The sequence below is a fragment of the Epinephelus fuscoguttatus genome, linkage group LG11 (assembly GCF_011397635.1).
Source record: "Epinephelus fuscoguttatus linkage group LG11, E.fuscoguttatus.final_Chr_v1".
Taxonomy (NCBI): Eukaryota; Metazoa; Chordata; class Actinopteri; order Perciformes; family Serranidae; genus Epinephelus; species Epinephelus fuscoguttatus.
In genome coordinates this window covers 31260230-31279052 of record NC_064762.1, presented here as the reverse complement: position 1 = coordinate 31279052, position 18823 = coordinate 31260230, and the positions used below count along the sequence as shown (strand labels likewise).

Below are 18823 nucleotides of genomic sequence, written 5' to 3'. Positions count from 1 at the left end.
GAGCGATAAAAAGACAACGCGAGACTTTCGTGAGAATTTCCGGTGACAACATTACTTTTAGATCTTTTGGACTGGTTTTGCTTTGTTTCTGCACTTTTCGGGCTTTAAAGAAAACGGTGACTTTGCTATTTAAAGACTCCAGCAGAGGTTATACCGTTTTAATAATTAAAAGGAATAGTTTTTGGCGTTTATGTGGGTTTTTCTGTGATTCAGGGCAAGCAAACCAGCTAGCACCGTTACTAGCTAACGTCAGTTTTGGCATCCTTGAAGTTACGTGCTGCTGAATTTGACCTACAATTTTACGGTTTCATAGCAAAACACATTGACCAGCCATATTTGACGATATTTTATTGCGTTTTAAGTTAACATCACGATGTCAGCCACCTCTGTGTCACAGAAGTTTCTTGATAGACAGTGATGTTTAGACTGACTGGTCTTTTCAGAGCAGTACGCAGGACCGTCTGCAGCGCCGCCGACGACATGGCGAAAGGCAAGTTTTTCTACGCTGTAAGGAAAGGATTCAAACCAGGAGTCTACAATTCATGGTGAGACTATTTACATCTCAATGTCAGAGCACTTGAAAACCAAAGTCGTTCATCTCTCATAGAGCATTTCCTTTTGTGAGAGGGGGTGCAATGCCAAAGTCCATCCAAATATGTGATGGTTTTATGTCTTCTTGGTATTTGGCCAAACATCACATCAGATAGAAGATCATTTAAAAGTACTTTGTAATCACAACAATCCACTCTTTAATTCGGCTTAGAATTAAAACACGATCAACCGTTTATATTAATTATATTTCATTTTCTTCATCAAAACACACAGTCAGTGATGGGCGTTGCTGAGCAGCATTAACCACATCTAAAGGATATTTTTTCCCCATACGTAAAATTTATCGTAAGGCCTTAATGATCTGTAACGTGTGTTAAGGTGTGTTCTGCTATGCTGCTGAAAATCAAGAGACTTAAATCTGCCAGATTTTTATTTTAAGGTTTGGTTCACCAAACGTAAAGATATGCAGAATAAAGAGCCATGGAACTGTGATCACATCACAGCAACCTTAATATTCAAAAACAATGTCCAACTCAGTATACATATATAGTCTGGAAAGATTTGCATGATTCCTGTTCGGATGTTTTGAATCATCATGCAGTCATTAGTCCCCTCTTTTATGTTTATTTTTACTCTGATGTAGGGATGAATGTAAGAGCCAGGTGGACAAATTTCCAGCCGCCTCTTTCAAGAAGTTTGCGTCAGAGAAAGATGCCTGGGCGTTCTTCAGAGGAGTCGAATCCTCTCCAGTTCCAGAGGTGAAGCAGGGTAAGTAGATCTGGACCAACATGAAGCTTCTCTTCTGCACAAACCCTTTAAAACAACTTTTTCTAGAGGCTGTAAATGATCAGGCCTTGAGCAGGGGTGGATCTGAGAATGCCTTGTCATTAAAAAGGCTGTAGTTTTGATCCTAACAGTAAATTAATCCATCAATGGTCATATAAGGGATGACTCAGTGCCTCCAAGCCCTGATCTAGGAGTGTAAACTTCTGTCACGATCCTAATTGAAATCTTTTTTCTTATGTTAATTTACACCTGCTGAGGTTTTTTCCCAGTTTATAGTTCGCTAATTATATGACGAGTATGTGCTTTCAACAATCATTTCGTAACACATGTTATTGAGCAGATCTGTGACTGAAATGTCCACGTTCTGGGAGATAGTCATGGAGGACCTTGATACATAGTATATGGTTCTGGATCAGTGCTAAATTCTTCCGTATAATCACTACAGTGGCACTTTGCAAACAATCTCTATACACTTAAAAAATTAACAATTAGTGTTTTTTGCTTCCAGTGGCTCAGAGTGTGGAGTCAGCTGCCGCTCTGCTTCCTAAAAGAGGCCCAGAGCCTCTGGAGTATATCCCTCTTGGTAAAAAGAGATGTCACTCAGAAGAGGACACGGAGTCCCATCCCAAACGAGTCAAACAGTCAGAAAGCTCATCTTCAGAAAGTAAAGATGGATTCACATACATGGGTGAGGTGCTCAAATATATGTGGAAATGAGATAAGTGTGAAACACTTATTCTGGTATGGAGTTCTTTGTCCGACTTGGAGTGAAATGTTAAATCTTGTGTAGATAACACTTACTATCCTCTGTACAAGTCCAAATGGAGGAAATAGGGAGACTGAATGAAGCTTAAACTCACTTCAGTGTCACTTAGAGCTGTTCTTTCTTTATCAGGTGATGCTGTGGTCGTTTACACCGATGGCTGCTGCTCAGCAAATGGACAAAAGGGCGCCCATGCCGGCATCGGAGTGTACTGGGGTCCCAACCACCCACTGTGAGAACATACTCACACTTAATAGATGCACCTTTAACTGACTTTAAGCTAATTTTAACCATTCTAGCTTCTGAGCAGTTCTCTAAAATAAAATATGATGCTTTTCTGTAGAAATGTTGCAGACCGTCTGCATGGAAGACAAACCAACCAGCGTGCAGAAATACAGGTACAGCATGAACAGAATTTTTGGAAACATTTAGCTGTCTCATATAAACACAAATACATAGGTGTGTTAATAATTTTAACCAGGTTGACTAACTTTCTATTCACTGTTTCTGTGCATGTGAAACAGGCAGCCTGCAGAGCGTTGGAACAAGCCAAAGAGAAGAACATCAAGAAGTTGGTCCTCTACACCGACAGCAAGTTTACGATCAACGGTGAGTCACAATTATGTTCATCTCCAACATGTGACAGGTTCAGGGTTTTGAATTTCACCATAGCAGACCATGATGAGTTTGTTGTGAAGTGTGTGGTGTGTTGGTGCTGCAGGTGTGACCAAGTGGGTGAAGAACTGGAAGCTCAACGGCTGGCAGCTGAAATCTGGAGGTCAGGTCACAAACAAAGACGACTTTGTGAAGCTGGACAGACTGAATGCAGAGCTGGAGGTGGTCTGGGTAAATATCAGCCTGCGTCACGTCACCATACAGACAAGTCACATCACCTTGAACCCAGTCCCTTCCTTCTTGCATTCAACTAATTTATTACAGACTCACTGAAGAGTCAAGAGTTATAAAATAAAATAAACATACAAAGACCACAGTCCTAACTTTTGCTTTCTACAATCAATGGTTGAATTGCTCCTCAAGTAAAGCAGCGTGATGCACAATCTGCATCATATCTTTCGCATTACACCTTCATTGGAAAAAAAACCTAAAACTCACTTTTAAAGACTGACAAACAAAAAAATCGTGAGCAAGAAAAACAACATTTTAGACTTATTTGTGGGTGATCCTACGGTAATTGTCATCATATACTTTATGTACAGTACTTTTTTATTGTAGGTTTCTTTTTGCAGTCCAGTGCCCCATGCTGCGAGGGGGTGACTCCTAGGGCCTTTTCATTTGGGTTTCCTTTGTCTGTTTAAACATGCTGAGCCATGCCATGCCACACTCAAAATGGGCCACTCATGGAGTCGAGCCAAAAGGGCGCCCAAAAACCTCTAAGCAGGTTGCAGTTATGGTTTGCTGACTTAGATGACCACTAGGGGCGCTAGAGGCTGATTAGAGTAAACAGTACTTCACAAGTAAAGCCACTGTGGTGCTGGAGCAGTTTTTTTTTTTTTTTTAAAGTTCTAGTTTCCTTCAATAGGAATATTTTTCGCACAGTGTACCAGTGGACCATCAAGGCTGAGCTTTTTGGGGCCACCCTAAGTCAAATGGACTATTTGGAACTCTTTATCCATAAGAATGAGTCACAAACATGTTGATTTATGTTGTTCTTGCTTTTTTGTAACCTGGTAAATGTTTATCTTTGAATGATATAATTTCTTGTTTCTAGTGTAATGTTGCAAGGCCCATCCCAAAAAGTTGAAACTGATTGTTTTGTTTGCTTTTGCAGTGTTGCCCACATTCCTCCTAATACAGATTATGAAACAGGCTTCACACTTAATGAGGGTGGACGGCACTTTTTTGAGGCTGTTCTTTATTATAAGTGCCAAGTCAGAAATATCAGTGCTTTCAAAATAGTTTCTGAGCTTTAATTACAATCTGAACGTTGACGCCAACGATACTCCCATGTCAAAAATGTGATCAACCATGAAGCCTCCAGCTGTGACCAAGAGGTCACAAGGCACCAGGGAGTGCAACATCATCCTACATCTGACTGGTGTTAGTCCTCTAGGATGAAGACACAGAGGGGGTTACAAACAAAAGTTTATAACACCAAATGACTTTACAGGTCAGAAACATTATCTCTTCTTCTCCATCTTCCTCCAGATACATATTCCAGGTCACGCTGGCTACAAAGGTAACGAAGAGGCCGACAGACTTTCAAGAGAAGGAGCAGTGAAGCCCTTAAAGCCACAGGAAACAGATGACTGCAGTTGAAGAGTTTTGCTGCAGGACTGCTCATATTTTCTCTGGTTTAGGTTTGTTTTATTTCTCTAAAGCACTGGTGACTGAACCGAAATCTGTAAAATGTTAGTCTGTTAAATGTTCATTTAAATTATGTTTAATGTTTTAATAAAGTTTCTGCTTCAGCTGCTTCTGGGTTTTTTTTCATATTCTGTGATGCACCATGAAATGAAAGTGGATCAGTGTGAGGTTTCTTCTGAGGATTGTTTTTTGTTTTCCTTTTGAGGAAAGGAGATGATGATAAGGAAGAATGTGAAGGAAAGTAGGGATGAAAGAGAGCGAGAAGGCAGCAAAATGTACGACAGAGGTGAGGGAGAGCAGGGTGACGAGCAGGAAGGGTGGGGGAGACACCAAATTCAAAGAGAAAGGAGGAATGAAAAGGAAGTGGACAGATAGTCTAGAAACAAGAACAGGAGCAGTCTGGAAAGACAGGAAGTGTGTTGTGGGTGGAGATGGAAAATATTTGTTTGTAGTTAGAGTTCTAGATTTGAAAGGCAGATTTGGTGTAGCTGTAATACAGCTGATCGACCAGCAGGAGGAGCTCCAGGTTTTTGTTAGAGCCCAGAGGAAGATGATGGGGTTTATTTAAGGATCTGTTTGAATGCTGATTGACATATTTGATGCATGCTGTTTCATACACATCGCGAACATTAATTAAAACTATATTTAGATAAAGTTTATGACCATAAAACTCAGTTGAGAGTAAAGGTGTATCAAACCTGGACCACATGGAGATGGGAGATGGGAGATGACAAACAGACTCTAAACCCAATCACACATTAAGTGCTGAATGGGCTGCTCATACAGGTATTTAATTCATTCATTCTTGTTTCCACAAGAGGAATAAAGACTGAAAAACAACACATTATTAATAACTATGAGGGAACTGTGAGAATTTGGCAGGCTCAGTTCAAAGCTCCTGTCATCTCATACTGGGCAGGGCAAAAACAAAACGTGAACATTTAATTCTATTCATTAGGATCCCCTTTAACATCATCAAACATATTCTTTCTAGGGTCCAATCTCACAGCACTTTTACAGACAACATAATAAGAAAGAAATAATTGTCAAAAATATTAATAATGAATAAATGAAGAAATAAACATAACAAAAAGCTCCAAAAATTAGATGCATCATAGGTAAGTAATGTCACATTTGTAAGTGTCCCAAATGCAACTGAGGAATTACTTGTTATTTTAGTTGTTATATACAAATTTAGCAATAAATATATAAAACAATATGAGGTAGACTGAACCAGGGGATGCTGTTAAAGGAGACGTTTTAAAAAACGTTTCATGAATTGCATGTACAGGCAAAGAGTTCTGTACATTTCTCTTTGCTTTACAGTGTTGCTCCAGTATAAGTGTACCTCTCCGACCTTGCCTAAAACATTATTCCAAATGTTTATCCAATAAAAAAGTGGACAATTTTGTAACACATACATTATATTTATCATAACTAATAACAGATATGTGGAGCTAGAAAGGAATTAACCGCTGGCACAGAAAGGTAGTTGTGTGCACATCTGACCCTATATCTAGGTCAGGTGCAAGATAGCAGACTCTGTAAAGACTGTCTGCACACCAGGTTATAACTTAAGAACTTAGTTAGACCGAACAGGCAACAGTTCAACTCTACTGGGTCTTCAACATGCAAACAGCTACCAGGACAAGGAATACATGGGCACGTCAACCAGTCGGGCAAAACTACAGACCTAGGACCCACAGATGAAAAAAATGAGTGCCAAAGGATGCAGTGTAACTGAGTTTGGAGAAGTTGGAGGAAGAGAAGTTCTCTGAGGCTGAGGACAAAGAGGCCAAGAGAGACCTGAAGAACAACAGTATGTTAAAGTTGCTTAGATTGATTTTTTTTTTCACACAACACAGCAAGCTCTGACACATCGCCTTATAAAGTTTTGGGTTTTTTTACCGCCAACTGTTAGCAAACAGTTGCCGGCAGACATGGAGCACATTGATTATTCATTAGCGCTGGTGTTTGTGTCCACGTGATGAATGAAAGTCCATTATGCACTCTGCTTTTTTAGCTCTGTTTTGGTTTCCACCAACTCCAGAGGGAAATATCTGTCTGTTCGGCTGATAAATGCTCCACTGTGTTCACCGGCATGTCTCTAACTGTGTCTGTCTGCTGTTTGCTGCTGGGCAGGTAGTGTGCTGTGGGTTTATTGAAGCTTGTTTGCTTAAAACTAGTTGCCCAAGAGACCAAACTAAAGCAGTGTATGTGCTGAAAAGCAAAATCACAAGTTAAAAAAAAGGGTATAAAGCTGCGTGGAGCTGTCAGTAATTTTCTAGGGGATCAGATTTTCACATAAACATTTGACCAATACAAATATTAATTAGGGAAGCCTTAAATAAGCATGTGACGTGTTAAGATTTTTACACCTACGGCTCCATCTTTACAAATTCATGTTGTTCGGCCTTTTTCAACCCGACAAAACTTTATTACAATTTCCAGTAGAGTTTCCAGAAGTACAGTACAGGAGGGTGAAATGTGAACTCCTCTCTCTCCTACTGTCTCCTTCCACCACCTTTTCTTCTTCTTTCTTCATGTAAGTTTTTTTTCTCCTTGTCCTTCCTCACCTTCCTCACCTCCTTGTTCCCTTCCTCCTCGCTTTCCTTCTCATCAATGCTGGAACGTAAGTACAATGATGAGGTAGTTTAACATGAGTATTTCTATTTTATTCTACCTTTTGTTTCCAGTTAACTACATTTCACAGGCAATTGTTGTACTTTTTACACCACTTTTCATCTCTTACTATAACATAAGGCATTGTTCAGTGCCAAACATCTCCATATCAAGTCATTTTATACTGTTATTGAGTCATTTTTCTATTTTTTAAACATTAAAAATCTAAGAATATTCCAACACATGCAAATTCCTCGTCTCAATTACTCTCTAAAAAGTTTCATTCATTCTTTTTTGTCTCAAGTCAGGCCAGGACTCCTTTCTAGAGCACTTTTTTTTAACAAAAAAATAAAACTGGTAGATTTTTTTGAACATATTTTAGGAAAATAAAGTTCTTAGGATGTAATTATGAATATAAACTGAGTTTTTAAAGTAGTTAAAATTACTCAACCTCAGATAGTAAAAGATTACACAGTACTGGATCAATAATGATAATCCCATAATCATACCAGCAATGGTTCTACATGAGTATTTTTACTCTTGATACTTTAAGTACATTTTGCTGACAGTACTTTTACTTGAGTATGCTTATGAGTGCAGGAATTTTAACTTGTGGTGTATTTTTATATTGTCGTACTGCTACTTTTACTTTAGTAAAGTATCTGAGTACTTCTGCCACCACTGCCTCTCATCTCATTTCCTCTGGCAGACCTACTCTATGTGTTCGTAAAACATAATCAGTTCTGCTGATGGAAACAGAGAGAAGGAGAAATTAGAGACTCTCCCCTCCTCCCTCGCTGCCTTCCTCTTCGTCCTCCTCCTCCTCCTCCGTCCGCCGGTCGATTGGTCGGTGTCGATGTTGGAAACGGCAGGACGGAGGCTCGGGGTTCCTTGCTCTGACCTCGACCGCTACCTCGCGGCAAGCGTGGGGCGCCACGACCCCGCCGGAGGCAGCCCAGTCTGAGATAGAGCGCCTCTCGGAGGTCAAAGGTCGCCCTGCAGCAGCTTCACCTCCTCGCTGGCTGAGCCTCGTTAGCACTCCTCCTCGGCACACACACATTTCTCCTCGGCAGACTGAGCTCTGGCATTGGTCCACCGCTGCCCTGCTGGAGGGGAAGAAGACCGAGCAAACTGTAAAGAAACTTAACAAACCAGACATTAGAAACATCCTGCTCGCACTTCACTTAGAGGTTTTGTCAATTTTTAGACCAGCAGTGTCTAAAACAAACCGCAATGTTCTGCCGGGGTTGAAGAACTCTCTGACACCACAAACCGTCTGACACTGAGCGGAGGATGTTCGCTAAAGTGCTCGCAGAGCTAATGGGGAAGAAAGAAAACTTCATGCAGACATTCAGCAGCTTGACAGAGAATAAGCCCAGACTGAGCTGGTGATGTAGCCAAGTCGCTTAAGTCCAAGTCGAGTCCCACAAAGTTAGGGATTGCATCAGTGTCATGGGCATGTTTGATCCCTAAGGACATATCTTAGCTGCTGTGGTCCTGCCTGATGTCATGATGAGCCTACGTCTTCATCCCCGAGGTCAATCTAAGTCATCATGCTCATGTCCAACTCACTGAAGTCAGACTCCAAAATGATTCCCATTGTCCTGGTCATTTGCTAAAGCCACATGCAAGTCATCAAGTTAAAAAGTAACTTAACACCCCCTGAAAATCATGTTTTTTGCGGATCCTCATTGGGTTGTTCTCCAGGACCCTGTGACATCATCACTGTTGGGTGTGGCTACAGGTGCAACAAAGCAAAATTCGGACCACATCCAGCAGTCAAACTGAACTTTAAACTTTTATCTGAAAGTTACTCTTTAATGTTCAAGTTGCTGAGATCGTGTCTGGAATTGTTTAGGTCCTGTCTTATTTGCTTAGGTCATAGGTCCATATTGCTGATGTCATGTTTCAGTGACTTCAAGTCACTGAGGTCACATCTGAGTCTCTGAGTTAACTTCCAGGTTGCCAAGGTCATGTGTGCAGATGCTGAAATCATATCTGAGTCAGTGAGATCATGTCCAAAGTTTATGAGATCATGTCCAGAGTTTCTGGGGTCATGTCAAGAGTTCTTGAGGTCATGTCTAATTCTCAGAGGCCATGTTTGAGTCCCCAAGGCCTCCTTTAAGCCTCTGAGTTTGATTTGAGATGCTCGACATGCTGAGGTCATGTCTAAACCACTGAGCTCATGCTATAGTCGCCACACCCGAGCCTCTGAGTTAATATATAAGTTGCTGAAGTCATGTCCAAGTCTCAGAGTTAATATCCAATTCTCTGAGGTCACAGCTGGAATTGATGAGATCATGTCTAATTTACTGAGGCCATGTCCTAGTCACCGAGGCCATCCCTAAGTCTTTGATTTAATGTCGATTACGCCCAGAATTGCTGAGATCCTTTGGGATCTTTTAAGTATCTTTAGCTTAGCACCCACAACTGAAGAAGTTTCCTCTGCACAGATGTGCATGTAGAACATCGGCTGATTACTGGGAAGAGAAATGTTGAGTTTGATGGTTTCTTTCAATTTTCAGAGCACGTCTAGCATTGACCATGATGCTCCTGCACTCCTCTCCAGTATTTTTCATCAAATTCAATGCAGTCCGGTGACCGTGTTTACACTGATGCTTCCTTTCTAATCTGGCATCAAGGAGAAGTTTGGCTTAGTACTAACTCATTGCAGGAGCCGCACTAAACGTGGTGTCTGTTTCCATGGCAGCTGTGTCTGAAACCAGCTCCTCCACCTCCTTTGTCGTCAATGTGACGTTTGATATGATGGAAAAGGAGGGTTTCTTAAATGTTTTTGGTGAGGGTACTGAATTTCTGTCTAAAAGACCTGGTTTGTTAAATAAGGACTGCCATTCATGTTAGGATCTGATTTCTCACTTCAACTTTTTTTCATGAACCTAACACCACAGAAACTGCTCAGTTTTCCCTCTCCAGATGAAGCTGTATTAATCTGTGAAATCAGAAAGTGCAAGAGGTCAGAGAGAATAAAAAAAACCCTTCTGACTCTGTGATCATTAAGAAATCGTCATATTAATCTTTTAAACTTTAAAATCTCTTATTTCTACCTTATTTCTTTAATCAGTGATCTCAAGATGGCCTTAAGGGTATTTCTTCAAATTTGGCACAAACGTCCACTTTGACTTAAGGATGAACTAAATTAGATTCTGGTGGTCAAAGGTCAAAGTTACTGTGACCTTGTCTGTGTCATTCTCTTGAAGGCGATATCTCAAGAATAACTTGAGGGAAATTCTTTAGATTTGGCACAAATGTGCACTTGGAATCAAAGATGAACCGGTTAGATTGTGCTGGTCAAAGGTCAAGGTCACATGATATCTCAAAAAGGCCTTAAGGGAATATCCTCAAATTTAACACAAACGTCCACTTGGACTCAAAGATGAACTGATTAGTGCTCAAAGGTCAAGGTCACTGTGACCTCACAATACATGTTTTTTTCCCATAACTCAAGAATTCATTCGCTGATTATGACAAAATTTTACACAAATGTCTAATCGGTTAAAAGGATGCAGTGATGACAGTTTATATCCAAAAGGTCAAAGGTCAACTTCACTCTGTCCTGCAAAAACACTTTTCTGTTCATTAGCCAATGTCATATCTCAGGAACAGAAGGGGACACATTTGGTCAGATACTGAATTGGTGACACTAATCTTGGGTGATCACCTTTAAACTGTGTTGAATATATCTGTTCTGTACTACCAGGTTAAAGATGTGTGTGAAGCATCCATATTTTCACAGACATGGATGTAAACCTGTAACTGCAACTTTACTGGATCACTGCAGCATACAACCACAAGGCCATGGGTGCAGATCCTGGGGGTGACGGGGGGGACATGTCCCCCAATTTCTGAAAAACACAAATTGTCCCCCCCAATTCTAAATAGCCTAAATGACTGAAACTGAACAAATGTATTTTCCAACTCCACATTCCCAGTTCTAAAATAAATGAAAATTGTTGAACAAATATTTTTATAAATATATTTTCCAACTTTATTATTCTTTACTTTATTAATCCCCCCGAGGGGAAATTCAATGTTTTCACTCTTGCTTGTCAATTACACACAGGTCCGAAAGACACACACATGCACAAACAGAACCTATACATGCACAAAGTGGAGAGAAGTCAGAGTGAGGCCCTTGGTGAGGCGCCCCGAGCGGCTGGGGGGGTTCGGTGCCTTGCTCAAGGGCATCTCGGCAGTGCCCAGGAGGTGAACTGGCACCTCTCCAGCCACCAGTCCACGCTCCATATTTTGGTCCGGATGGGGACTCGAACAGACGACCCTCCGGTTCCCAACCCAAGTCCCTATGGACTGAGCTACTGCCACATTTCCATCTCTAGCTTCTTCTAAGGGAAGATAATGAGGAGAATTGGGAATCTGTGAGAGGCGAGCGATGAGAACGATAACATGCTTGAGACCCTGGAACTAGAAGTAGCATTAACTAACAGCAAAGCAGTGAAAAGGAGGGTGATGGCTGGCTCCATGTACTATTGGCTGTTTAAGAGAAATAAATAGTAAAGGTAAGCATATGATTCTTTGTGTAGTGCTTTTTGAATGACTTGGTGATGGTGATGAGCCTCTATGAAATCGTGAAATATGCTGGCAATCTCAAGCGCTCTGTGGGCATGATTTGCATGCGTGCAATTTTAAAAAAAAAAAAATCACAACTGATTGTGTGTTGGTCAAATGACCCTTTAAACTTTAAGCACTGCGTATATGGACAAAATCATTTATGTGTCTCTGCTCTGATGGACTGCTAGTGCCTGCTAACACAACACATACAAATACTAAATTTCACTCTTTTTTGTGGATGGATAAAACTGTTGGTCTGTCAGGTCAGTGAACACACCACAGGCCTCAGTCAGACCTCTCTGTGATGGAGCCTTATCCATTTTTTAATTATGTTAACTGATCAGTGTATCAGCTATTAGCAGCTTGGCAGGTTCCCGTCATCTGGGGCTTCATTATCTCGTCTCCCTGCTGATTTGCATCGTGGACAGAAACACATGAATCAATTTGTGCCCTCGTAAAGAGTTTGGTGCGCTCTGCATCCCTGCAGCCATCGAAAAGTTTTACTCCAAAATGAGATTTCCAGCATTTGGAAATTATGACGCCTACTCTGATTAAGGAAAAAAAAAAATACTGGCATGAAAGTAAAAGTCATTATGGAAACACATTGAACTTATTGACTATTCATAGGATTTGCCTGAAAACGAGAGACACGTTTCAGGATGGTGTCTGTGTTTTTGAAATACAGAGAGGTGGAGTTTTTTACTCCCTTAACGAGTTTGTGTAAATCAGCAATTATTTGTTTGGAATGAGTTTAATTACAGTGTGAGACGTGTGACTTCTTATTAAAAGATGAGTCTATATTTTTCGTATTGTCAATAAATCTCATAACATGAGAACAGCAACATGTGTTGCGTGTGTATCAAAGCCTGATATATCTCCTTCCTCTGTGCCATAGAGCTCCACTATTGTACAAAAACTATTAAAACACATCAGTGAGCCACACTGTTTTATGTTCCTACATTGAACTACACACTGTAGTTTACTTTGACTCAATCCCACATACACCATCCTGCCGTCCCAAATACTCACTAGAACACCAAATGTAGATTAATCCGCCGCTGAAAATAGTCCTTGGCAAATAAACTGTTTACTTCCCTTTGTTAGATAAATAGGATGGTGACCAATACATAGCCACTTTTGCTGTTAGTAAACAGTATGACGTTTTTTCGTTTCAAGTTCTGTTGGTTTGTTTTAGACAATGGAGGAAGATGATGAGAGTGGTGCATTTAGAAATACTCATTCTGAGTGCTGGAGCGCACTCTGGCACAAACTGGATCATTTGTTAATGCAGAGCATTGTCTAAATGTACCGTTCGGTTATCCTGAGCATCGCACTCTCAGAGTGGCAGACATGGCAGACGTGACGGACGTGAAAAGAAGTGACAGTGTAGTTGGTGCTCCAGCAGCATGTGCAGTCACTCACTCAGCTCTAGCTGTTTAGAGACAAATCCTAGTGCAGGGGCAGACAACCATTTTGGACCTATAAGGGGTGAGAGGAGCCTCGAAGAGCTTCTTCTATTTTTTATACAAAGTTCAGGCTTTCAAGTGATTTTTTCCAGCCAGTTTTAATTTAGTTATGGCATTAATTGCTTGTAAATAATGATGAAAAACTGCGAACAAAACCAAACTTTTTATTCCAGACTTTTTCTGGGCCCTCATTCTACTGGGACTCTCGGTAATCAGTCCTACTTGGAACTGTACCTGTGTTTTTTCTTAAAACTTGTACCTCAAACGAGCCAACTGACTGAGTGTGCTTGTCTAAAGTGTTAATGTCGGATCAGAGGGGTTAATCTGAGCTTGTGTATTTCACTATACGTGTATTTTCGGACTGGGGGAACTTTTTCAAATGTTTCGGAGAAACACCGTTTTTGTTGTGTCCATGTTGCATGAGCAATCATAGGTGGGGCGGCAGTAGCTCGGTCCATAGGGACTTGGGAACTGGAGAGTCACCAGTTAAAGTCCCCATACGGACCAAATATGGAGCTCGGACTGGTAGCCGGAGAGGTGCCAATTCAGCTCCTGAGCATTGCCGAGGTGCCCCTGAGCAAGGCATGAACCCTGAACTGCTTGCAGCGCCTGTCCAAGGCAGCTCCCTCTTTCTGACATCTCTCTTTAATGCGTGTATAAGTCTTGTTTGTGCATGTGTGTGTATTTCAGGCCTGTGTGTATATGACAACAGAGTGAAAAATAATGAATTTCCCCTTAGGGATTAATAACATATATTTTCTTCTCGTTCTTAGAACGCTGTTTTGAGGGAGCTTTTAGCTCCTATTTCAGAGTAGGTATTCTCTCAGCACAAGAGGAAGGGTGAGTGACGTAAGCGTACGCTGATTGATCCTGATGTTGATTGGTCAAACACAGGCGATGCAGCAATAAACATAAAAAACAAACACAAAACAAACAGCTTGTACCGAAAAAAATGGAAGAAAACAGCTAAATGAAGAGACAGTTCAAGTCCAGGCTTTGCCTAGTATACGTGTGTTTTGACTCATCAAAACAAAATTAATGTTGCTATACCAACCAATGGCTGGCTTACAGTATGTCACTTGAGCGTTCCTATTGGCGGTGCAAATGCAAGCAGAATAAAAGCCCTTTAAAGTATGTAGTTCTCAGGGGAGCTCGGCATTTCCTCTCAGGGATTCTCCAGAACTGTTCAGTCCAAAAAACACCTTGTTTCTTTTCCAAAACCTTAACCTACGGAACTTTACGATAAGTACGCAATTTTGCATTGGGTACATAATGTGAGGATGCCATTTGTTGGGTGCTAATTTGTTGATATCATGTGATCCGTTGTATGGGGATACGTTGCACTGGTATGTCTTAATGGCGCACCATCATTAATGTTATTAGCTACATCTGTGTTTCCTGCTGTGACAAGTCAAAATGTTTCCAGTTTTAAAAAGCCCTACTGAAAGTAACATACGGTGTTTTAATTTCTCATACTTGGTCCATAGCACAGTTCTTTTTGTGGTCGGGTACATTTTGCGACCCGTGCAGACCTCAGCCCAGGCCTGAGGTGAGGCCAAGGTCGACAGGGTGGAGGAGCTGCAGTGCCATCCATCAGCTGCCAGTGCTCTAATTATGCAGCAGAGTCCTAACCAAGCGTGAGATGTCATTACACAGATGGAGCTCCAGAGGAGAGAGTGTCTGTTTGTCTGTGTGTCTGTCAGTCTGCATCAGTGTTCATCTGTGTGTGTGTGTGTGTGTGTGTGTGTGTGTGTGTGTGTGTGTGTGTACATCCATTATCTGAGGCAGTGTAGCTGGAAGCAGCAACATTTCTCAGGACAAAGTGGTGAATGCTTCCTAATTCTGTAGAGGTTTACAGTTTGGAAAGTTCAAACACTTTAAAAACGAGGAGCATCTAATACTGTGTGGAAAAGGAGAACTACCTTGGCACAGGTACAGTTACAGTTTTCTGTACATTAGATAAGTATTGATGTGTCGGTTTTGTTTTGATCACAGCTCAGACAGAAATTCCAGTGGAGATCTGACCAGATCTGATGCTGCAGCAGAAGCAGAATAAAAGTCTTTGTGTCAGAATTATCATAAAAAAAGATTTAAAAGGTTTACATCAGAGGAAAACACTCAGCTGACTGCAGCATCAAACACCACAGCCCCAGTTTCACCTCCGCACCAAAAACTGACTCATAAACTTCTTTTAATTGCAGCTTTCAGTGTTTGAACTCCGCACCGCGAGCGCCCGTCGTCCTCATTATGAGGAGAGGTGAATTGTGGGTAGAATCTGCGGGTGGTTCGACAGCCCGCTGTGAGCGCTGATGTTTCAGAAGGCAGGAAACAGGAGACGAAAGAGAGGACGGACGTGATGGAAGTGAGGAAAAAAAAGATGAGAGTGGGAGAAAGAGACGACGAGGGAGGGAAGGGAGGAGACGGTGATGGGGAGGGAATTGGAGGACATTTGAGGAAACAGAAGAGGCAAAAGACAGACAGAAAACGAGAGGAGGAGGAACTTTTTAGGAAGAAAGAGGGAAAAGGACAAAAGTGAGAAGACGAACAGGAGGAGGATTAAGGTGGTCTGGGGAATGGAAGCAGGATGACTGACAGAGACAGATGGAGAAGAAAACGGAAAGTGGAATCAGCAGGAAGGAATGTGGAATGTCTGTATGGAAAGACAGTGACATGAAAAAAAGTGACCGGAGAGGGAAGGAAAGGGGAAAAGTGAGAGGAAATAGAGAGGAGGAGTCAGAGGGAGTTCAGGGGCACTGAGGGAAAACAAACTATAAAAACTGAACAGTAAAATATGCTTAAAAACCAATGACATCACAACATTGTTGTCCAGTTATAGGTCATGATGTGTTTGGATGGTGCACCATATCTTGCAACAACAACATATTTATCATTATGCACCAAAACACCAGAACATTTCTTGCATGTGCAAACCTACCGGCATTTGGCCGATAGATAAACGTACCACACTGATTAAAAGGTGAAGTATTTACCTCTGAGATGTAGCCTATTTAGGAAAATGCAGGAGAGAAGGTGTCTAAACACAGTATTTAAGTGCAGTACTTGAGTAAATGTACTTTGCTCTCCTCTGAGTACTGCATGTGGTAAAGAAATGGGACACTGTGGTGCTGCGAGCTTCCTGCTGGCTGTTAAAAATGCTGTTCAGGTCTGCAGCAGGCTGAGATCCAGTGAGGCAGACAGTCTGAATCCCAAACACACATCCTGCCTCAATAGAATACATCTTCACACACAACCACACACACACACACACACACACACACACACACACACACACACACACACACACACACACACACATTCAGACTGTTGGAGGCGGTACAGGTTGTGTTTTAACACGGATAAATTACCACAAACATTAAGTAGAGACAGAATTCTGGATCAGGTTGGGAGGGGATATCTGCTGTTTTATCCCCATCTGTGACGGAAAGGAGGCTGATGGGAAATGTGGTCCCAAATTGACGAAACACAAACAATGACGGGCAACATATCGTGTGCTCCTGCTGTATCACTTGATTATAGGGAGCCAAAGAGAAGCCCTCAGAGATCTGCCACAGGCCAATGAATATCTGCATGTTTCTACATAAATTATCTCTTTTGGCTCATTTCTTTACTCAGTATCAAGTGTTCCACATCGTTTGCTTCAGGGGAACCGGAGCTTCCTCCGTGATTCAGTCTGCAGTTAATAGGAGGAATTATTATTACGTGGGCGTGTCGTAATTGACTAAGAAACACAAAAAAATCTCCAGTACTGAGTGGTTTTTAGCTTAGTAATCTCAGTAGAAATGGGAAATTTCCACACTAAAAAGGGCTTCATGAGATTTTCTGGATGACTTTTAAAGGATTATTAATTTCTATTTATTACGACTTTCTGAAGGGCAAATTTCTGTTGGTCAAATGAGTCAAAAAACTAAATTCTCTCTTCAAAAACACCCACTGATCCAGATCCCACTGCAGCATGCTGCCAGGTTCTTATTATATACAGCAACAGTCCACAGACTTTACTGTACTGTATGTATTGATGAGTAGAATCTCAAAAATCACTTATAAAAACAGATTTTTATAGATTCTCCGACCGCTGTGGTTCAGTAATTGTTTTTGTTTCGATTTTTCTTGTACTGTGCTACTGGTGTGTCTGCGGCTTTGTTAGAAAATTGAATATGGAAAAAAGAAAAGAAAACTTTGACAAGGTTTCAGCACACCAAAAAATGTAAATGAATTTGGTTAGATTTTGTGTGCTCAGGGTGGTAGGGCTGCAAGCATCCATAAATAAAGCAGAGCAGCCTGAGAGGCATTGCCTTACAGTAGCAGTGAGTAATTTGGTAACAACTGCAAGCTGATGAGTGTTTCAACATTTTGAGACTTTTTCAACAGCTTCCCTCTTCTCTTGTCTAGGTTTTGGCAGCGGGACAATAAGATGACGCAGCTTAAAGAGTGTAGTATTTAATAATTTCTTTGTTTAAACCTGATTTTACATGTCTGTCTGTGTGCCCCCCCAAAATCCTTCTTTTTAAAGGCCCTGAACATTTATTTTCTGACTCAGCCTTTCACGTGAAATACTCTGATCATATATGAATATACTGTTGTCTAACAAAGTTAAAACCTTTTGTCACTTGTCAAAGCCACTTATTTATTTACAACGGTTTTAAGTGGTCAGGGCTTACATGCTTCTGCGCACGAATCAGGATTTAGCAACATTCAATTGATAAAAATGTAGTGACAGTTGGTGGATTGTTTAGTCACTGTTGATCCAATTCGATCAAATTACATGAATGGAAATGGGTGATAACTGATTGTTTTGTCCCGTGTGGTGAAGCATAGCGGGCAACAAGTGACGTCCTGACAAAAAGAGAAGCTTTAACTGTCTGTTGCCGAGTATGACAAATTCCACGATTTGTTTGTGGCATTGACCAAAAGGAGCACAGAGCGTTCTTCAAATGTAAACATGACGAAGCGAAAGGGGAGTGATGTTGTTAGTGCTGCAGGTGAAAATGTGAAACAGAGAAAAAGTCGCAAAAGTCTTCTGATAGCATTGTTTGTTCCTGGAAGTAATTTCCTAGCGCCTTCATCCTAATGACATCATGCAGGTTGTGAAATCTGTCAAGTCTCTCTAAGTTTTTACATTATAATCGCCCATTCTGACACCATGTCCTCATTCAACAGATTGTATGGCATCTAATGAATTAATGCCCCACATACTTTCCTAGTTTTAGGAAAAGAAACACGGTAATGATAATAATAATGGGCCAGTCCTTTTGATACAGGGGCACATACAAGTAGGGTCAAATATATAAGTCTGAACAATAAGACAAATGTGTGTAATCGATCAAATCAATTACACACAAACAGACGTGATTTGACGTGATTTTACCAAGTGGGACATGCTCCTGGATCAACACCCCACATTGCATTTCTGGACCAACATTGCAATCAACCAAACACAGCCCTCTGCCATCTTGTACATGCTGCTGCTGTGCTTCTTTGACAATTCCTTTGTGCTTCCTCTGAGCTAGTTTTCCAAATTGAAGCTTCAGTAATACTGAACAAAATCCTTATGAGCTGTTGCAGGGTTAGCGAGTGAGCTTGCTGAGTAGGTAGGCTGTGAAAATGTGGCGATAGCAGGTATTTGCAAGTGAAAATATTATTATCCTTAATCTTTGTTAGTTAACAACAATCTAACCTATTGGCAAGCTTACTGGTTAGCATA

General features: G+C 41.1%; 1 protein-coding gene across 1 annotated transcript; it reads left to right on the top strand.

The window, feature by feature from the left end:
- Positions 1 to 13: 13 nt before the first annotated feature.
- rnaseh1 (ribonuclease H1) lies at positions 14 to 4526 on the top strand. The gene is made up of 8 exons (XM_049589942.1): positions 14 to 545; positions 1196 to 1320; positions 1847 to 2026; positions 2234 to 2333; positions 2445 to 2499; positions 2626 to 2710; positions 2823 to 2947; positions 4268 to 4526. Exons 1-8 carry the CDS (start codon positions 418 to 420, stop codon positions 4376 to 4378), a joined length of 909 nt encoding a protein of 302 aa, XP_049445899.1. The 5' UTR covers positions 14 to 417; the 3' UTR covers positions 4379 to 4526.
- Positions 4527 to 18823: the final 14297 nt, after the last annotated feature.